This window comes from Bombyx mori, chromosome 28 (genome assembly GCF_030269925.1).
Source record: "Bombyx mori chromosome 28, ASM3026992v2".
NCBI classification, from domain to species: domain Eukaryota; kingdom Metazoa; phylum Arthropoda; class Insecta; order Lepidoptera; family Bombycidae; genus Bombyx; species Bombyx mori.
In genome coordinates, this window is record NC_085134.1 from 8,947,275 (window position 1) to 8,967,923 (window position 20,649).

Sequence of the window (20,649 nt, forward strand, 5' to 3'; positions counted from 1 at the left end):
TACATGAAATTTACATCTTTTTTAATTTAGGTTTACATACATTAAAATGTAATTTGTAGAGTTTCATTATTGTATAATGTGACGCAAATGAAAATAGGAAAATTATTGATAGAATTTTCATAATTAACGGTATCTCTAGGTATTCTGACCAGGTCAGGGTGGCTCCCGCTGATCGGAGATGCCTTGCCCCTCCGTGACGCAGGACATGCTCCGTCCACCACACGGCTCGATCTAGGGGGCTCTGGGGCTGGTCGTACACCAGAGAACGAAAACGAACTATATTCTGACGATATCTAGAAAATAACAACATCAATAGTTTTTATTTATCTATACTAATATATAAATCTACAGCGGTTTTTACGGATGTTCCGTTATAACTACTGAACCTTGCATCCGATTGACTTGAAACTTGGTATCCGTGCAGAAAATACATGTACTTAATGGATAGGCTAATATTTATATGAGTGCTGGACTCCCTACACCAGTTGCGGGGTCGTTAATGATGAGAATCTTTGTGGGGGTGAGAAATAATAATGTTAATTTTAAATGCCCAGCGAAGCGGACGGGTACAGCTAGTATGTTATACTGTTATTCATATAAACGTATATTTTAGGGAGAAACCATTGACTTTTTTTAGAGAATATTTTCCATTAATCTTTTGCATCAATATTTTGTCATTGTTGGTTGTTTTTCACTAAAGACCGTACTGTCAGCACTCATGAGTAAATGATGAGTAGCTACACCATTCTATCCATTTCTGCCGCGAAGTAGCCTAGACATGCCTTCTCGTATGTAGAACGAGAAGGATATTGCGCAATAAAATGGTGCTGCATGCCCTTTGTCCAAGATGAGAGGTCGCATTCACATTGTAATGTCTATGGTAGTAATAGAAGTAGCTGATATCTTTGTCTCTATTGAGGTCACATGGCAATCAAGACCAAACGGGCGTAAAATATACCACTTTTTTATTGCCTAGGTTGGACGAGCTCACAGCCCACCTGGTCTTAAATGGATACCGAAGTCCATAGACATGTACACTGTAAATACGCCACCCACCTTGAGATATAAGTTCTAAGGTCTCAGTATAGTTACAACGGCTGCTCCACTCTTTAAGCCGAAACGCATTAACTGCTTCACGGCAGAAATAGGTGGGGTGGTGGTACCTACCCGTGCGGACTCACAAGAAATCCTATCACCAGTAATTACACAAATTATAATTTTGCGGGTTTCATTTTTATTACACGATGTTATCCCTTCACCATGGAAGTCAATCGTTAACATTTCTTAAGTACGTATTTCCTTTTAACACTGCTCTTTTTTATTGCCCTTGTAGGCAGACGAGCATACGGTCCACCTGATGGTGAGTGGTTACCGTCGCCCATGGACTTCAGCAATGCCAGGGGCAGAGCCAAGGCGCTGCCTACCGCTAAAATCCGCTCATTAAGGTCCTACATCAATGATGTTAGAATTTACCGGTCGTCTTCAAGTACGGTTGTAATGGCGTCCGTGAGCTTTTCCTCATCAATTGTTTCCATGTACAACTTAACGCCGATCTGGTGCTTAACGTACTGATCTGTATTGAACCACTGGTCGGAGACCATAGGTATACCCACAAAGGGAACACCAGCCACGATCGATTCGTCGGTGGATTGCAAGCCACCTTGAGTTATAAATAGCTTGACTTTTGGATGCTCTGAAATGGATTGCTATCGTTAATACTTCAGTAGCCTTTTTGTGGTTCCTTATTCTAGTTTGGCAGGTTAGTTCATGGTCCACTTAAGACGTCAACTTGAAATATAAAGTCGATGTCACAATTTTCTTGTTTGATAGGGACATCTCCATCAAACCAAATTGTATGATTGCTTCACGACAGATATAAGCCTACAGATTCGGGCCTTATTTTTAATATGCTAAAATCATTAAACTTTTTTTTTATTGCCTTTGTAGGCAGACGAGCTTACGACCCACCTGATGGTGAGTGGTTACCGTCGCCCATGGACTTCAGCAATGCCAGGGGCAGAGCCAAGCCGCCGCCTACCGCAGTTTCATCATTTCATTTGCATTTTGCAGTCTTCAGTCAACACGTGATCTTCAGACTTCAAACACCACTCAAATATTGCAAATTCATTACAATTTAAAATAGTAGTACATATACTTAGTACCCGTCAAATGCATATATTTGTAATTTCGATAACCGATTGCTTACAAAATTTTAAGGGCTAGGGCATTACAGGTCAAGTAATGTTAACATTATTTGATAATTGTTACTTCTCGAATAAGGCCTATTCAGTAGAAAACGCAATGAGGAAAGCTATTTTTATTCCAGAAATAGAAAACTTTACTGAAAGTCGTCGTGGCCTAGAGAATAAGACGCCTGGTGCACTCGAATGTGTGTATGCTAGTGTAAAAGCCCCGCAGGCAGGTAATAATTTTTGCTAATGCAATACGTACTTGATTTATATTCACAAATAACTAGAAGAAGGAATAACATTGTATACCAAAAATGAAATCCGAAAAAAGTTGTAATTTGCGTAACAACTATACAATTCAAACACAGACCTCAAATCTAACACCAGAATTTCTTGTTTACGTGTGTGAGTAATAAAATGAAAAGATTTTTAGAATGAAGATCCATGGCAAGTTTATGGAGGTGGTCGATATTAAGCTTTCTAAAGCACTATGTCTATACATGGTACTACTTACTTACGAGAGTGCTACAATATTGCGTCACACACGTATTTTTTCACTCAAATATAAACCCCATTCCGTTTTGATACTCACTCAAAAGGTCGGATTGGGGAAACCATTTTCCAATTTTAATATTTTCTGCTTTCCCTGGTAATTTATCTAAATCCATTTTCCATAAAACGTCATACGGTAATTTCGATAGGACGTTACGGATGGTATCGAAAACGTGCCGAGGGAACATGGAAGGTTCGACGTTCGAGCCAAAACTAACATAAATAATGCCGTTCCTTGACGAATCCAAGTACGATTTTAGATCCTGAAATATGAAAGCTGCTTTAGCATTAACGGTTATCACAATCATGTTCCTGCCGATGTTTTATTTAATTCCTTAATCAAAGGTTCTTTCGCGGCTTGATCTCGTGTTGCTTGTAACAATTTTTTATATATTTTTGGAACGAAGTTCCTTATGGGACGATGCGGTACACTAACCGGGAAAAAGCGTCCGTAACGTAAGATTTTTATTAGTGATGCACACAGTGTACGACTTAACTTTGTAATAATCTACAAAAAATAACATATTTTTTTGTTATATAGATTTTTATAAGTCATTGTGAATAAAATAAAATTGATAACTTTGTAAAGTAGTTTTTTTTTATCAATAAAAAAATGTATACCCGAATAATTATTTTCTTTATACCTCGAATAAAACTTAAAATTATTATTTTTATAATAAGGAAAGTCGTTCCTATCCGGTGTCCCACGACACCACACATCTTTTTTATTGCATAGATGGGTTCGTAAATGTCGCCACCAACCTCGAGATATGAGTTCTAAGGTCTCAGTATAGTTACAACGGCTGCTCCGCCCTTCAAACCGAAACGTATTACTGCTTCACGGCAGAAATAGGCAGGGTGATGGTACCTACCCAACTCACAAGAGGCTCTACCACCAGTTTACTTTATCGGGAGTATTCTGCATCCAACTCTGCTGCTTGATACAAAGTCACTAGCCGAGTCCGTAGACACCACAGCTTACACGCAACCCGTCTAAAAAAATTAAATGGAGAAATACCTATATTATAAAGTATATATAAGTAGCTATACAACATGTAACATAATTAACGCACACCCTGAAAGTAATTTGTTCAGAATCGGAATCTGGATCGATTTTGATTGTTTTTATGTACCAAATTTTTTTTCTAAAATTTAGTTAAAACTAAGTAAATTACAGTAACCCTACACAGCTAGCTAAACAGTTCATAGAAACGAAAATGGAACGTAAGTCAGGGTATTAAGACTTTTTAAAATGAAATATCTAATTAGTAAAAAAATATATTATTTAATGAAATAAATCTGATACTTATTTCAAGGCTAATAGTCTATTACAAAATAAAATACCTACGCACACAATACCAACAGCGACCGCCGGCACACAGCAACACTACAGTACATAAAAGAAAACCACGTAATACAAAAATAATTACTATCCCTTTCTTTCGTCGGCTTATTATTCTTACAATAAACGGCAGGCTAATCCCGATGTTCGCGGCGACGCGGTTGCGTCGGCAGTGATCAAAGAAAAATCTAAACAACGAAGTCAACAAAATATTTTTGACAAGTCAGTCACGCCGCGTCCACCTTATCGATAAGAGGTCAAGTGATAGTGCAAATAAAATATCTCCCGTATTTCGCTATGTCTTTTCGGTCAGTGACCTCCTAGATCAGCTGATTTGACGCCTCTCGACTTTTTTTGTTGGGGCGAATTAAATCGCTAGTTTATAACACACAGACAATAAGTGCCGAAGAACTAAAGAATAAGATAATAACCGCCTTTGATAAAGTGAAAAGTGACATTGCAGTATTATCTAAAATAAAACAACAAATACGAAAACGGTCATTAAAGTGCATTGAAAAAGCGGCGCGGCGGCGCGGCGAGTAGGTGTCTGTGTGTGCGTGCGCAGCGGAGTGTGAATCGGTGACCATTTTATTTTCACGAAATGGGAATAACTAATTTCACAAATAATCAATGTTAACGCACATATAAATAATATTTGGTGTATGCATAGCGTTTATACTATTAAAGTCTAATTGGGGTGTTTGAGGGTGTGCGTTAAATATGTTACATGTTGTATATAAGTAGCTTACGGACAAGTGTAGAGTGGATATTAATCTAAAATAAATTTTATACAGGAGTTTTAGGCACGGCATAGTTGTATCACTCGAGACAAATTCAGAAACCGTTTCATCTAATAGTTTTTCAGTATTTACTGGTGGTAGGACCTCTTGTGAGTCCGCACGGGTAGGTACCACCGCCCTGCCTATTTCTGCCGTGAAGCAGTAATGCGTTTCGGTTTGAAGGGTGGGGCAGCCGTTGTAACTATACTGAGACCTTAGAACTTATATCTCAAGGCGCATTTACGTTGTAGATGTCTATGGGTTCTAGTAACCACTTAACACCAGGTGGGCCGTGAGCTCGTCCACACATCTAGGCAATAAAAAAAAAAAACTTACTTTCGGTAATTCTTTATCGGGCGTTTGATGTATACCACCAATGTAAACAACGTTCGGTGGTACTGGCCTGTTATTATCCCATAGCGGATGCAAATTCACGAAAAACATATCTACATTCTTTCCTAGTTCCCTAATATCTGGTACATTAGGTCCAAAATTCCGCCGAATCATTTCGTTATCAGCATCTTGCATGTCATCCAGCATATTTTGGTATTTCCAATGATTCCACAGCTCTGTAATTTTATCCCAGAGAGTGTAGTTGTAGCTTCTATCGCTGAAAGGTCCCGGGTACAACAAAGGATGTACAGGTCCCGCCAGATTCTCCAAGTTACCATAAATAGGCCCTAGCGAGCTTACTAAAATCACTGGAGCTTTATAAACGTGAGAAAGTACTAAAGCTGGTTTGACACAAGCTTCTAATATCAACAAATCAAATTTCTTTGTTTTATCCCTTAGTATGTTTTTCACTTCTTCAAATTGTATCTGCTTTTCAAATATGACTATTAGCCTCTCAAAGGTTGCTTTTACTTTATCGAAGGCACCGCTCTTGTATCCCGAAGAGTTTGTTACGAAAACCTCTCTCATGAGGTGGTAGGAGATATCGTGAACGTCTATTTCAGTGAGGTTTGTTGGTGCCTGTCCTTTTGGAAACGCTGGGTCTGTGGTCACGACTACAACCTCATGTCCACGTTTGGCTAGTCCCTGTGTTATAGGACGGAAGACAACCTGATGACTTATTCAGGGTGTTGGAAAAAAGGCCAAAATGTTTGCGCAATCCACTACAGACAAACTGAGCATGAATCCAACAACGATGTGTTTTGGCATCTTTAGCCAACTTCCAGACAATAAAATCACTAACAGATTCACTCCCTGTTTTATATTTATAATCATAGTCGATTTATTCTTGCTAATTATCGTATATCATACATCTAGAACTGATCGTGAATTATGATAGTTATTTATAGAATAAATTTCCATAATTTCTATTGTTTTTATTCTTGAACAATCGACAGTTGAATAATTAGAATTGTAATTAAAATATATTGGTTATCTATAAATTTTATTGGACGGTGTGTACTAAATAGAATCTATTTTAAATATCTATAAATAGGCAAAGACATTGGCAAAGACATGGCATTAATTTTTTTTTTTTCTTTGTATAACAACCAATTCCTTTTTTGGGTTATATCTATACGTAACCTTGAGTGTTATTATTAGTATTAACTTTGTTTTTATTAGTAATTTTTTCCACAAATTTTCAAGAAAAAAGTTAAAAGATAACAGAAAAAAAATTAATCTAAATTTCGGTAATCGCAGATAATTTGTCGCGAATAATTTAATGAAGACAAAAATTACTTAACGCTAAATTAAACCGAAATAGTAATTTAGAACATGTATACGGCTTTTGAAAGCCAAATAAAATACTATGTATAATGCGGTATCAGATGTTAGATATAATAGTCTAATTTGTAGTATTGTGTGGACATTTTCCTCGTATGTATTTCCAACGCCCAAAACACAGAAGCAAAACCTAAACTTGGCAAAGCACAAAAGAGGAGGACATCCAGGCTTAGGACTCTGCAATGTATATTTATTTAATTTGCTTCCCCTTTATGTGCTTTTTTTATTGATTAGATGGGTGTACGAGCTCACAGCCCACCTGGTGTTAAGTAGTTACTGGGGCCCATAGATATTTACAACGTAAATGCACCGCCCACCTTGAGATATAAGTTCTAAGTTCTCAGTATAGTTACAACGGCTGCCCCACCCTTCAAGCCGAAACGCATTACTGCTTCACGGCAGAAATAGGCGATGTGGTGGTACCTACCCGTGCGGATTCACAAGAGGTCTTACCACCAGTTTAATGAACTTTTGTTTCCCAAATGCTCATTTATTTTGACTATCACAACGAATTTGAATAAGTCTTTTCTCGACATTTCTTTCCATTTTCAACGAGCTATTGAAAAAAAAACAGTAGAACAAATAACGCTCTTAGAACTTCGAACTATGTACCTACATGTAAATCAATTCCCCAAGAAAGTTACGAAGCTAAGAAATTAAACCTTAATTTAGATTAACGCGAATATGACAATTTGCCGAAAATATTTTCGGTGCGGCGCTATTACCGGAACGGCACTAATAAAACATCCCGGGACTTATGTAATAATTCTTGGCTGATCTCCAGATAACTCGGCACTTGGGCGGAAACTTCCTCGGGACGGTATTAAACCGTGGATAGCCTTTGCAAATTACAAAGAACGTGTTTAAGCATTGTATACTAGTACTTATATATAGCTTTATATTCAAATACGTATTTGCGCAGAGTCAGATACTCAAAGGTCTGAGATAGAATGTCCTAACACGATAACTGTCTGTTTGTATATTAATCCTAAGATATCAGCGAGGTCATCGAACTAAACTATTATTATTCCTCCTCGCGTCGTTTTCCTCCTTACTGAGGGTCGAGACTCCCCCGCTTCATCAGTTTCTCCCATACGACTTCCCTCCATCTGCCGCGATCCTTTGCTTCATGAAGGGCATTATGGAAATTGATGCTCAGAGAAGATCGTATTTGGTCCGACCATCTCGTGGGACTGCGTCCTCTGGGACGTTTGCCATCTACCTTTCCTGTCACCATCAGCTGTTCATTATTATTACTAGCTGATTATTATTATTATTAAAAGACCTAAACTTTTGTATAAAATAAACTTAACACAAACAAAATGAATCCGTCCGACGGGGGACACATCATAGGGAAAACAGCCGCTCTTGAGTTTTAGCGAGACTAACGAACAGCAATTCATTTTTATATATTATATATGGATTTTTCCATTGAATTGGCAGATCAGCTCACTGCCCTTCTAGCGTAAAGTGGAGAACGAAGTTTTAGTTGTAGGATATAAAATTAAATCACAAGGAATTACTGCGTCCCTAAGGCAAGGCATAAGGTAAATTCTTTCAGGCTGAACCCTGTGAGATCGGTTCTACTGACAGATAGGCAGGCAAAAAAACAAGAATGCTTTGTGGCCACACTAAGAAGTTTCTCCTTTAAGTCTAAGACTAAAAAGACTAGAGTAATTACGTCTATTAATAATAATATATTAAAAAAAACATGGTATTTGTGTATGTATGTATATTTCAAATGATTGGTATACCGCGTGTAATTTGTTTCCTAATGATTCTTGACCACCTGATGGTTGTCTAGAAGAGATCGCCCTTAGCGATAAGACCGCCAATTGTACCTTTTTTGGTATTTAATGTTTCGCATTTTTTATTGTTTTTTGGTGTACAATAAAGAATACTCTTTCTCCCTCTCTCTCCCAAATTACTTCACGATTGGCTTATGGTAAAATTATCTTTTGATTTCGTGTAAGGCACGTGTTCCTCAAGAGAAATTACCATTGTCGTATAATTTGAACAATGGGCGAATTTTATCCTTATTTGGTAACGTCGCTGATTCTTTCTAGCGAAAGTTTCTAATCATAAAGCTACATAAAAGTTGTATGCCATATTGTGTCTACTTCACTTTGAAAACAACTTCCATATTCATCATAATCGTTATACTACATATATATATATATATATATTGCTTAGATGTGTGGACGAGCTCACAGCCCACCTGGTGTTACTGGAGCCCATAGACATATACAACGTAAATGCGCCACGCTCCTGAGATATAAGTTCTAAGGTCTCAGTATAGTTACAACGGCTGCCCCAGCCTTAAAACCGAAAAGCATTACTGCTTCACGGCAGAAATAATCGGGGTGGTGGTTCCTACCCGTGCGGACTCGCAAGAGGTCCTACCACCAGTAAAGCAATACAAAATGAACCCGTCAAATTTTGCCAACGATTATTATTTGTAACTGATAAGCACACGTTGGGACTCCAAGGTAGGGCCAATTACTTTAATAAGTATAAAATACAGCAGTAATGACTCCGTTTCGTCGTCATTAAACCATTTAATTCGATAAAGAAATCGCGAAATTGTTTGCTGACTTTGAACTTGTATCGTTAGGGTAATACGTTGACTACGTATTAAAATTAATCAGTCCAATAACCTTACATCATTATGGAAGCGTATGTACAAATATGCAAGAATAGGAGGTCAATAATCTGAGAAATCTGTTTTTTAGTAATTAACGTAATCAAAGGAATCTGCTTGATTTGTGTATTTGAAAAATTTGTGCTCGTGACTACTTGAAGTTGGTCTCAGGAGCTTATTTGAGTAAATGAAATAAAAAATTGGATGTGTCACCGCCAGCTCATACCCTCAGGTTTCTCGGGGAGCCATTAAGCCGGCGAGAGGAGGGCAGTTATCCGTCACCGGGTTGCTTTTTCGCAAAACGCGTATCAAATAGCAATTTACACGTCATCTTTTTGGTTTTCCCTCACGTGTTCCTAAAGTAGCATACATAGGGGACCAAGATCTGAGGAAACCAGAACTTTAGCGAGATTTTTAAAAGGACTTCCGGCTCGATAGCGACGAGTTAATGCGGAGAGCGAATGGCTTTCTCGCCCTTTTTTCCCTACCTATGCTGATATCCTTGAGAGGCTATTTCAGTGTTACCTTAGCGTGTAGGTGAGCTCTCGGGTCTCAAACCGGAAGCTTGCTAAAACTGGCCCTAGCAAGAGCAGTGCTTCGCTGAATCTACCACCGGATTTGAAACGCGACCCACTGAGAAGATCCGGCGAGAATGTCAGTGGGTTGTGTTTATGAGTTAATATACACGCCAAGCCCTTCGTCGCAAGCGACTGGTTCGACGAGGACGGTTACCGGTGCTTGAAGTACCTAAAAGCACAGTTAATGGACCGGGAGTATCCGTGATGACGTGTCCCGTCGCTCTTGGTAAGAGATGAATCTGAGATGTTTGAGAGACGTCTGAGATGTCCTATTAAAACAGAATCCACTCTGTTTACGCGTTCATTTACAAAAAAGCCTTTAATTACATTTCATAATTTTATTCTTCAAATAATTGCCCTGAACAGTTGTTTAAAATCTCCTTAAAATATGCTTCAGTCTCAGATTGGTTATGTTTTCGTCGACCCATTCCCTTAGCGCGGACACCTTCGTGTAGACCCCTGGGTATTCTGGTCTCGCACAGCCAAGCCCCCAAGAAACGATGCCGGCCAATTTCTTTTTATGGACCAAAGGACCACCACTGTCACCCTGCAAAGAGCAATAATACGATTTATTTTTTATTGCTTAGATGGGTAGACGAGCTCACAGCCCACCTGGTGTTAAGTGGTTACTGGAGCCCATAAACATCTACAACGTAAATGCGCCACCCACATTGAGATATAAGTTCTAAGGTCTCAGTATAGTGACAACGGCTACCCCACCCATCAAACCGAAACGCATTACTGCTTCACGGCAGAAATAGGCGGGGTGGTGGTACCTACCCGTGTGGACTCACAAGAGGTCCTACCACCAGTAATTACGCAAATTATAATTTTGCGGGTTTGATTTTTATTACACGATGTTATTCCTTTACCGTATGTGAAATTAACATATGCTTTTACATTAGCGCCCCCAAAATATCTTTCAGAGTTTGTAAGATTGTTTATTCCATTTTGTGTACGTATAACGTCTCCTAGTTGTGTCAATGGACTCTACGGGTAAATTGATAAGCCTCTGTAAAATATTCATACCTAATGTTCAAACCTAATCTAAACGATTGCTGATTCATGACAAAGTTCGTCAGAGTCAAGATATGATATGCCAATTTCGAATTATGAAGTTTGTTTGTGGTAGTAGATAACATAATTTAGTGGGCGTAATTTTTTTCAGTTATTTTGATGTGTCCGGATAACAGATGCTGATCTTAATATAATAATATGATCTTATAGATTGCATACCTGACACGCGTCTTTGCCACCTTCAGGCGTTCCAGCGCATAGCATTCTGGGGGTTATTGCGTAAATCGGTGAGTAAGCCTCGGCGCACGCAGCTTCGTTGATTTTAGGGACTATAACTCTTTGAAGAACAGAAGGGTTACCACCGCCTTCCTGTAATAACAGATTAGCTTTACCCAAAAAACACTTTGAAGTTTTTAGCAGAGTCCATCCGTACCAAATATTGCATTTTCAATGTTTCATTTCCATTCAGACAATTTCTACCACATATCAGTCGGCTCGTGAATGAAGTAACCACGGTATTTCCCGAGCGCTATGACATGACCTTCTTTAAACCAGTTTTGAATGGACTTTTCAGCTGTAGGCAGTGACTTGGCAGTACCTCTAGCATCACTGATTTTTATATCACCGTGATCGCACATCATTCAATGAGCGATATGATCATTAGTATTTGAAGACAAATTGAGATAAAAAAATCCCGACAAAATAAAAATAACATATTTTACCTCCATATGGCCCCATCCAGTTACAATTGTAATATCTCCATCGGGGATCTCGGAATTAGTTTCTACCATCTCGATAGCTTCCACTGTATCCCCGAACATGACTGGTTTTGGCAACCATAAAATGGCGATATCATTATCCATTGACGCAAAATTGAAATCTGGGTGCCAAGCTAGATCTCCTACATCGTAAAGCATTCCATCTCGTTGATGGAAGGAAGATCCTACTCTGATCCTGTAGTCTTCTGGAGCAAAACTGAAAAAATACAAAAATAGGAGGTGAATTTCACTTGTTTTTGAAGACTCTTACGACTATATGTGTAAGAATTGCAGGGAATAATAGAAGTTATATAAGAAAAAAAAAATTAAAGATAAAGAAAACATCTTGATTGAACAGCCTGTGCAAATAGCTGTGAGAAAAGTAATGGGAATTCGCCATACAATTTCTGTTATAAGGCCAACAGCGGTGAATATCAAGTTATTGTAAAATTTACAATACTGTACTAGATAGAAGCGGTTGTAAGAATTTCAATGTCTGTTTCTCCTCCATTGAAATCCAATTTCATGATTACTTCAAAAGAGCCATGACTATTTCGCGGCGGAAATGGATACATCATCATCATCAGCCTTTGTCTGCCCACTGCTGGACATAGGCCTTCCCCAATGCCTTCCACATAATGGATACATGGTGGTTGATAATCATGAAAACTCTCAATATCGTAATTGAAATGTATTTAGCTTGGAATTTTCAAAATATAAACGTTAAACTTTCTTCCAGTAGAGGTTATTAAGTTATAAATATCAAAATTATAAATATGAAAAAGGTTTCCCCGAGAAAAAAATCAACAATCAAGTGATAATTCGAAGAAAAGCCTCTTAAAATACAATGACAGTTGCCAGCTTAACACTGACTTTTACCGTGAATAAATCCTTTGTTACAATCTCCTTAGCGACTGAAGAATATTTCGCTTCCATTCTGTTCTTGTTTAATCTTGAAACATCAAAGTGGATGTGTAATTTTGTTAAGGAGGTATTAAGGAAAAGTTTGCCCTTTCTTGTCTTTGATGCTAAAGTAACTAATGATACAGAAACCTTATCAGGTTAATGAATGAATGATGGATCCTTAATGGAGACATAGCTTGGATGTGGTGATGCAAAAATCGCTTTTATACATACATAACTGTATAGATTTATTAAGTGATTGCTTTGATTTCTAGATCAAATACCAAAATCTTAAAATTGTTGCCGTGGATACTTTTGCTAAATTGCAACCAAATTAATCAACTGTCAATTCGAAATATTTAATTTAAATAGTTGTACCAGTCCACGGTATATTATGACATGACTACAAGTAAAAAAGGGTGTTACCTCACTTAAAGACTTCATAATTCAGTTTTAAAAATTAAATGTGTAGTATTTTTATTTAGGAATATTTTAGTATAATTGGAAAAGTAAATGAAATTCAAGAACGAGATTTGGACCTACTTTCTTTCTCCTGTACAATAGTTAATGGCCAGTCATTAACAGTGCCTGCCAAATAGGCTAACGACCTTCCTGTGCGATTTTCTGTAAGTTGAACGCTCATTATTCCTTTATTCAATTGGGCATCGGTTTTCTGGTACATTTCAGGCTCTTTATCGCGAAAATAAGTAATGATGTTTAGAAGAAAGTGATTCGCAAAAACATGGACACGTAAAATTTTTTATTCGTGAAGTTCCTCCATCCCTAGCACAGCATATGGTCTGATGTAAGATATTACTATAACTGGACACACGATCTTGGTCTTTTATTGTCTCAAAAGACATCCGAATAATGGCTTAATTTTCTTTTTAAACAGCCAAATTAATTAGACCCGTGTATTTCCTACGCCTTATGTTCGTGAATCAATAGCATAGTTGTTGAATAGCATCCGCGGATCATCTGATTTATAGAGGAGCAGGCTTTTGTCAATTAAGTCTCTCCAGCCAATTAGTAGTCATCGCCCTCAATTCCCCTCGACAATGCTAAAACCACGCTGCTGAGTCTTATACCAGAATCTACTTAAGATTTATTTCAAAAAGTACTATCGCATCATCAACGGATCGGTTAATACCTGTCATTTGTGACCTTTTATAAGACTAGCTGTTACTAAGACACCTATTTTCTTTGAACTTATGACAGATTGTGTCACAGCTGTTATCAAGAAAAAAAATATTACGGGTATTAAACAGATATTAACGCTTTGAAAGTGATTACCTCATGACACAGTGTGCGGCAGTAACAACGATGTCAGCAGCGACTAAGGTTCCACCGCAAGAATGGGCTCCTCGGAACATGACTGATACTTGGTACGGCGCCTCTGTGATGACGATGTCTTCACCTCCCACGATCCTTATATCCCCGATGGGTTTTGTGGGGGATGAGGCTAGAACAAACAATATCAATGTATAGTTTCGAAAAAATAATATGCAAATATTCTATTGTACCAGAGTTATTTAACCGGTAATTTTTCATATTCTTATTTGTTTGTGACTGATATACAAAAATAAATAGTTTTAAATGACTTGAGGGTACCCGTCTCCATTAGTTTCATATAATGATTTAGAAATTATTATGAGTTTTAAATAGAAAATCAGGTTTTTTTTTGCCCTTGTAGGCAGACGAGCATACGGCCCACCTGATGGTGAGTGGTTACCGTCGCACATGGACTTCAGCAACGCCAACAGGAAACAACGTGGAGGGGAGCTCATTCCATAGCCGGATGGTACGTGGCAAGAAAGACCTCTAGAAACGCACTGTCGATGAACGCAGCGGTTCCAGATAATATGGATGAACTCTGCTCCGATGGCGGGAGGTGCGATGATAAAAAGAAGATGAGGGGATCATCTCAAACAATTCTCCAGAGCAGTCCCCATGGAACATACGATACTAAATATAGAGGGAACCGAAGTCCTTCCGCAGACCCAGAGGTTGCAGGCTGTTGGAATAAGTCACACAACAGTTAATTAAGTTCACAATGTAAAATGACCTCGCAAATGTAAAAAAAAAATCTTTGTTAAATGGTAGTTTTATCCAATATCTTTTTTCGACCAAACATTAAAAAAATTACTAATCGACCGATCTCCCTCAAGTGGCGAAGCTGGCAACAACGAACAACCATTTTAATTTAATTTTGTTTATATAACCAAGCTCTAGTTTCGGAAAATTATATATGGAAAATTTATTAATAAATTCAAATAACTCACCGGCTAAACCTAAGATCGTGAAGCATATTAAAAGTGAATTTGTCATGTTGAGGAGTCTAACTGTACTGGCTACTTGATTCAAGAAATCCACTCAATATATACTATTAGGTTACCAAAGAATTTTAGGTCAACAATAATTAACTGATGATTAAATGATTAAATCAAACCTTCACACTAATTCTAAGGGACTGACTGATAATTCTAATCTCGAGATTGGGTTATGAAATCAAAGTGTGATGATACACGTGAGTAAATAAACAGTGATTATAGTTAAGAAAATGTGGCACGATTAATTTGACGTACTTTATGTGCCATAGTTTTTATTTGCAGTGCCGCGTAATATTGACCCCGATAGTTGACTTGACTTTATTTTTTATTGCTTTGATGGTAGACTAGCTCACAGCCCGCCTGGTGTTAAGTGGTTACTAGAGCCCATAGACATCCACAACGTAAATGCGCCACCCATCTTGAGAATAAGTTCTAAGGTCTCAAGAATAGTTACACCTTCAAATATGATTTTTGTTTTATATTCTTATTCAAATCACTTCTTATTTTCGAGAGTATGCTTTTCGAAAACTTTTCAACAGATGCCTTGTTTTGATTTATTGAGGTATGAGAGGCAATTTTATTGTTTTTTTTATTGAAAGATTACTGATGGCCCGGAGGCCTTTTCAGTTCCACCAGGACAGGTGGGCGAGATAAAGGCTCAGACAGGAGGGGTGGGATTTACTAACAACTGCCCGAGCGCCTCCGAAGGAGACCTAACCTTACTGGTGGTAGGACCTCTTGTGAGATCGCGCGGGTGGGTACCATCACCTTGTCTATTTCTGCCGTGAAGCAGTAATGCGTTTCGGTTTGAAGGGTGCGGCAGCCGTTGTAACTATACTTGAGACCTTAGAACTTATATCTCAAGGTGGGTGGCGCATTTACGTTGGGGATGTCTATGGGCCCCAGTAACCACTTAACACCAGGTGGGCTGTGAGCTCGTCTACCCATCCACGCAATAAATAAATAAAAAGCAACTCAAGAGCAATTGCTTCGCGAATGAATCTACTACCGGATCAAAATCGCAACCCGCTGAGAAGATCCAGCGAGAAACTCAGCGGGCTGATGTATGGGTTAGGTTGCACGTCGACCTCTTTGTCGTTGTTGTTACAATTTTTTTCGCTACCTAATTGGTTGTTTTAGGGGCTATTCCAACTTGGCGCGAACCGGTAGGTGAGCTCACGGGCTCAACCTGAGAGAACTGTTAACACTAAGCTATCAAAAGCAGTGCTTCGCTGAATCCACTACCAGATCGGAATCGCGATCCACTGAGAAAGTCCGGTGAGAAACTCAGTGGGTTGTGTCTATGGGCTAGTTTGCACGTCCAGTTCGACGAGGACGGTGACCGGTGCTTGAAGAGTCTGAAAGCACCGAGAATGGATCCGGGGGATCCGGCAAGATATGTTTTGGGCGACGGCGGCTTTGTTTTTTTCCCGTAGCCTGGGTCGGATATGTACTTAACTGTGGCCACGATAAGAGAGTTATCGTGCCCCGCTGCTTTTTCAAAGTAGCTTTCTGACGCTTCTCTAAGATACTTATGTATCGGTTCTAGATTTAAGTCGTCGCGAAAATCTACATTCCTCACATACCATGGTACTCCAAAGGCTATGATGCAGAAACGGAATTGGATGACCTGAAGAGAGTTTGTGTATATGGACCGCGTGAGTTACAAGTCAAAGAATAGTTACTAGCTACCAGTGTAACATAGCATCTTACATACATCTAAAGCTAAATACTATCAATCGCTTCTAGTCAAAAGACATATTTTGTGTTATGCATTTTGTGTTTTAAACCCGAAACTGCTTCAAGGTTAAAATAGACCACATAATGGTACCTACTGATGGCCTATAACTAATAAGCCATACTAGTAACAATTCTATTCACGAGTGCATCTCAAGTTGGTATACCGAGGGATGTGGTTAAGATGAATAGCCATTAAAACAGGTTAAAAACCGCTCAACTATAATATTTATATCCCCGTGTTTTGATCTATTACGTGTGTAAAGATACAAACAAAGAAAATGTCATACAAAACGTGTTGCATTATCCATACTATAACATCAAATGACGAGTAAAACTTGTATTCTTTGTATAAACAACTTCATATAGTAAACAGATGCACGTTTTATTTTTAAACTAGTAAAATCTAGTTTGCTTCCTTTATAACCTTAATTTATTTTTTATCTAAACTTGTACATAATGTTATTGTTGTGGATTAACATTCCTCAGGCCTACGTCTGGGATCTTGGAATGGTTTCATATATTGAAGTGGAGTAGGCTATGTTTAATTTGTTGTTACCTCCAAAACGTCATACATCACTGGTGTTTTCATTTTTGTATTGTATTCACTGGTGGTACTAGGTGATCTGTGGAGCCCATGTGCTAGATATTATCCTGACAATTGCGACATAGCTATGCTGTCCAGTCTAAATACAGACCTAACCTAAACATCAGCCCGTTGAGTTTCTCGCCGGATCTTCTCAGCGGGTCGCGATTCCGATCCGGTAGTAGATTCATTCGTGAAGCAGCTACTTTTGAGTTGTTAGGTCTCCCTCGGAGGCGCTCGGGCAGTTGTTAGCAAATCCCGCCCCTCCTGGCTGAGCCCTTGCTCAGCCAACTTCCCTGGTAAAACTGAATAGGTCTCCGGGCCAACAGTAATCCCTCGATCATAAAAAATAAAGACCGCCTCTATACGAAAAATTGAGACCTCATATCTCAAGGTAAGTGGCGATATTCAGGTGTTTAAGACCAGGCCGCTATTTATCAATGCTCTAAGAATAAAATAGTTACAGTGGTTGGTTCAGTTGAATGAACACCGTCCATTGGGTCTTTCGCAGAAGCGAGAGGATTTTTATGCAAAATAATTCATGGAAATTTTGCTTATTGAATGATTGTTATTTGCACACTAGAGTATTGTAAAAGAAACTTAGAAATTCATGTCTCAAGGTAAGTGGTGGCATTTTTTGTTGTTCATGTCTATAGGCTCCCGTGACCACTTAATAACAGGTGGACTTTGAGCTCGTACATCCATTTTAGTAATAATGATAATAATAATAATAAAGCTTTTATTCTGGATTTTAAATAGTACTATATTATGGCCAGAAATTTTCATAATATGTTATTATTAAACTGAAACAAAACAAAACATTAATGTGATAACACTTATAATGAATTCGAGTGCTTATTATTCAATTACTATAGTCGATACTTCAAGTCAAGACGCACACTTCAAAGCTAATCTCAAAGGAAGAACAGTATAACTCAGAGTTACAAGAATTGTGATTATTTTAGAAATAAAATCATCCAAATCCCTTATTTTTCAAACATTTCTGTGTGAAATCTTATCATCTATTTTTATCTAACATCCTACCTTATTTTTGTTCCTTCGCCGAGTTGAAAATATTTCTCCTTAATGAAATACGTCATCGAAACGGCTTGGTGCGTCACAAAAGTGCGTGAATTTGAAATTATGTTCCACAAAGCAACATCGCTAAATATGTATATCTTAAATCGCTGCTTAGAATGACCGCAATTTTTGTGAATTGTTGTTGTGATATATTGCAATAATATATTTATATTTTTATTTTATTGCTTAGTTAGGTAGACGAGCTCACAGCTCACCTGATGTTAAGTCGTCACTGGAGCCCATTGGCATCTACAACGTAAATGCGCCAACCGCCTTGAGATAAGTTCTATGGCCTCAGTATAGTTACAACGGCTGCCCCACCCTTCAAACCGATACGCATTACTGCTTCACGGCAGAAATAGGCACGGTGGTGGTACCTACTCGTGCGGACTCACAAGAGGTCTTGCCCTTGCCCCCTAGAGCGGAAATCACATCGCCACGCGTCGCAGTGAGCGCGTCTACCTTTAGGTCCAGGGAAGCGATCCGGCGAGCATGCACACCGTCTTGAACGAGACGGTGTGGTATCTGCGACGGAAGCCAAACGGAAGCCCCATACAATGCCATCGTCCGTACTTTACCCCTGTAGACGCGGAGCACTACCACGTCGGGCTCCCCAACATTCGGCAACGAATGACTCATCGAGCCGGCCTATCTTGGTAAAATACCCTGGGAACGTTGCTGCCCATTTTCCCTTAGTCGGGTTTACGACACCCACGGAAAGAGACCAAATGGTACTATCCCAGCCACACATCCGAATCTGTGCACCCGAAAACATTATTTTAAAGTTACCTTCTTTATTTTATCATTCTGTATCAAGAATTTTACCTATCCACAGTGCATTGCGTAATAAACTAACCTAAATACCTTGGCACTAATAATTTAGCTTATCATTTTAGATCTGATAACTCGTCAGTATTTCGTAAGTCCTTAATTTGTTTTACGTGGCTCTGAATACAGAGGGTCATGGTTTATAATATTTTAGGCCGTTTGGAGCGTGCTCGAGTAAAGAGAGTTAAATTTTCGTGAAGTCTAAAGATCCCTTGTAGCTTGGCGGTTTGCATGGCGTTAATGGTGGGGAGTTTTAATGCAGAGCAATTACCTTTTTACATAAAAGTTAAACGTTACTTGAAGCGAACATTTTATTTTCTATTAAATGTATACTTCAAGGGTGTTTACGAACCACTTCTAGATTATCAGCTCATCAGATCACCTTCTTGTGCTGATGTTTCACGTTATATTTCTAAGCTCGAGCCAAAACTTCGTGTACTTATTTTTTATTGTCTATGGATTAATTTTCAGCCCACCCTGTGTTTAATGGTTAAAGCCAATAGATATCACAACAAGAATTCAGTCGTCCAAGATGAGAGATGAAATTTAAGTCTTATAAATATTAGGCCGTTGCGTAAATAGGCGGCATGGTGATACCTACCCTTGCAGGCTTGTGTGTACCCATGTGTACACTCCACCACAAGTAACATACGGACCATATTCCATTTCTTTATCTAACAGTGCATCTCATAGTTTTTAGATGATCGTTCATTACCAACTGTTTTTTTTTTCTATCATGAGCTATGTTTCCGAGCCCTAGTTAATTCCACAGTTATTAATATAAAGTTACTCGGCAGAGATTAGCAACCGGGTATTTGACTGTACCATTTTGCTGGTATCCAGGGACGACGGATAGTCTAAGCGGTAAACAGTCGCTGTCGCTCAAAATACGTCACTTCGGATCCTCCCAATACTCCACATACAATCGGTACTTTTCATTCCCACCACCAGTCACCATTTCTTATCGAATATGTGTGAATATTCGTCGTGAAAATTAGCACTCAGACACAGTCCACTGAGTTTCTCTCCGGATCTTTTCAATCGATCGCGATTCCAATCCGGTAGTTCAGCAAAGCGCTACCCTTGCTAGGGCCATTGTTAGCAAATTCGATAGGCTTAGCACCGTGAGCTCGCTTACACGTTTGATGAAGCCGGTATAATCCCCAACGTACTAGCATAGGTAGGCAAAACAGCAGTCACTTAACTTCCATTTGATACCAATCATATATTTTAGATATAGTCTTTATTTTACCCCAAAAGACAAGAGCCTCTCTTATTTAATATATGAAATTTCTCCTGAAAACGGTGTGTTTATGTTATTAAAAGGTTTTCGTTTTGCCAATTAAACATCGGCGCGGTACCCAGGGGAAGTTGCGGCCTAATCCGGATAATTAATGAACTCGGTTCGTTTCTCGAATCTCGATACCTCTGTGAGCCAAACCGAGCTTCGCATGTGGTACCTTGCGGGATATTGGTTTGTTCCCGACTGTATCCTCATGGAAGCAGTGTTTTTTTTTTAAATTATTTTTTTTGTATTAGATCTGTATTTAGTTTTAATATTTAAACCCGCAAATTACAATACGAATGCTTTT

At 38.6% G+C, this 20,649-nt stretch overlaps 2 protein-coding genes across 2 annotated transcripts; both read right to left on the reverse strand.

Moving 5' to 3' along the window:
- Positions 1-10: 10 nt before the first annotated feature.
- Positions 11-6,023, reverse strand: UGT33N1 (UDP-glycosyltransferase UGT33N1). Its single transcript, NM_001257030.1, is given in 4 exon segments — positions 11-293; positions 1,474-1,693; positions 2,782-3,004; positions 5,199-6,023. Coding segments are annotated over 4 exon segments (1,551 nt in total).
- A 4,118-nt stretch (positions 6,024-10,141) lies between these two features.
- Positions 10,142-14,849, reverse strand: LOC692746 (vitellin-degrading protease). Its single transcript, NM_001043852.1, has 5 exons — positions 14,779-14,849; positions 13,790-13,958; positions 11,558-11,810; positions 11,055-11,204; positions 10,142-10,365 (listed from the first exon to the last, which is right to left on the reverse strand). Exons 1-5 carry the CDS (start codon positions 14,822-14,824, stop codon positions 10,189-10,191), a joined length of 795 nt encoding a protein of 264 aa, NP_001037317.1. The 5' UTR covers positions 14,825-14,849; the 3' UTR covers positions 10,142-10,188.
- Between the last annotated feature and the right edge of the window lie 5,800 nt (positions 14,850-20,649).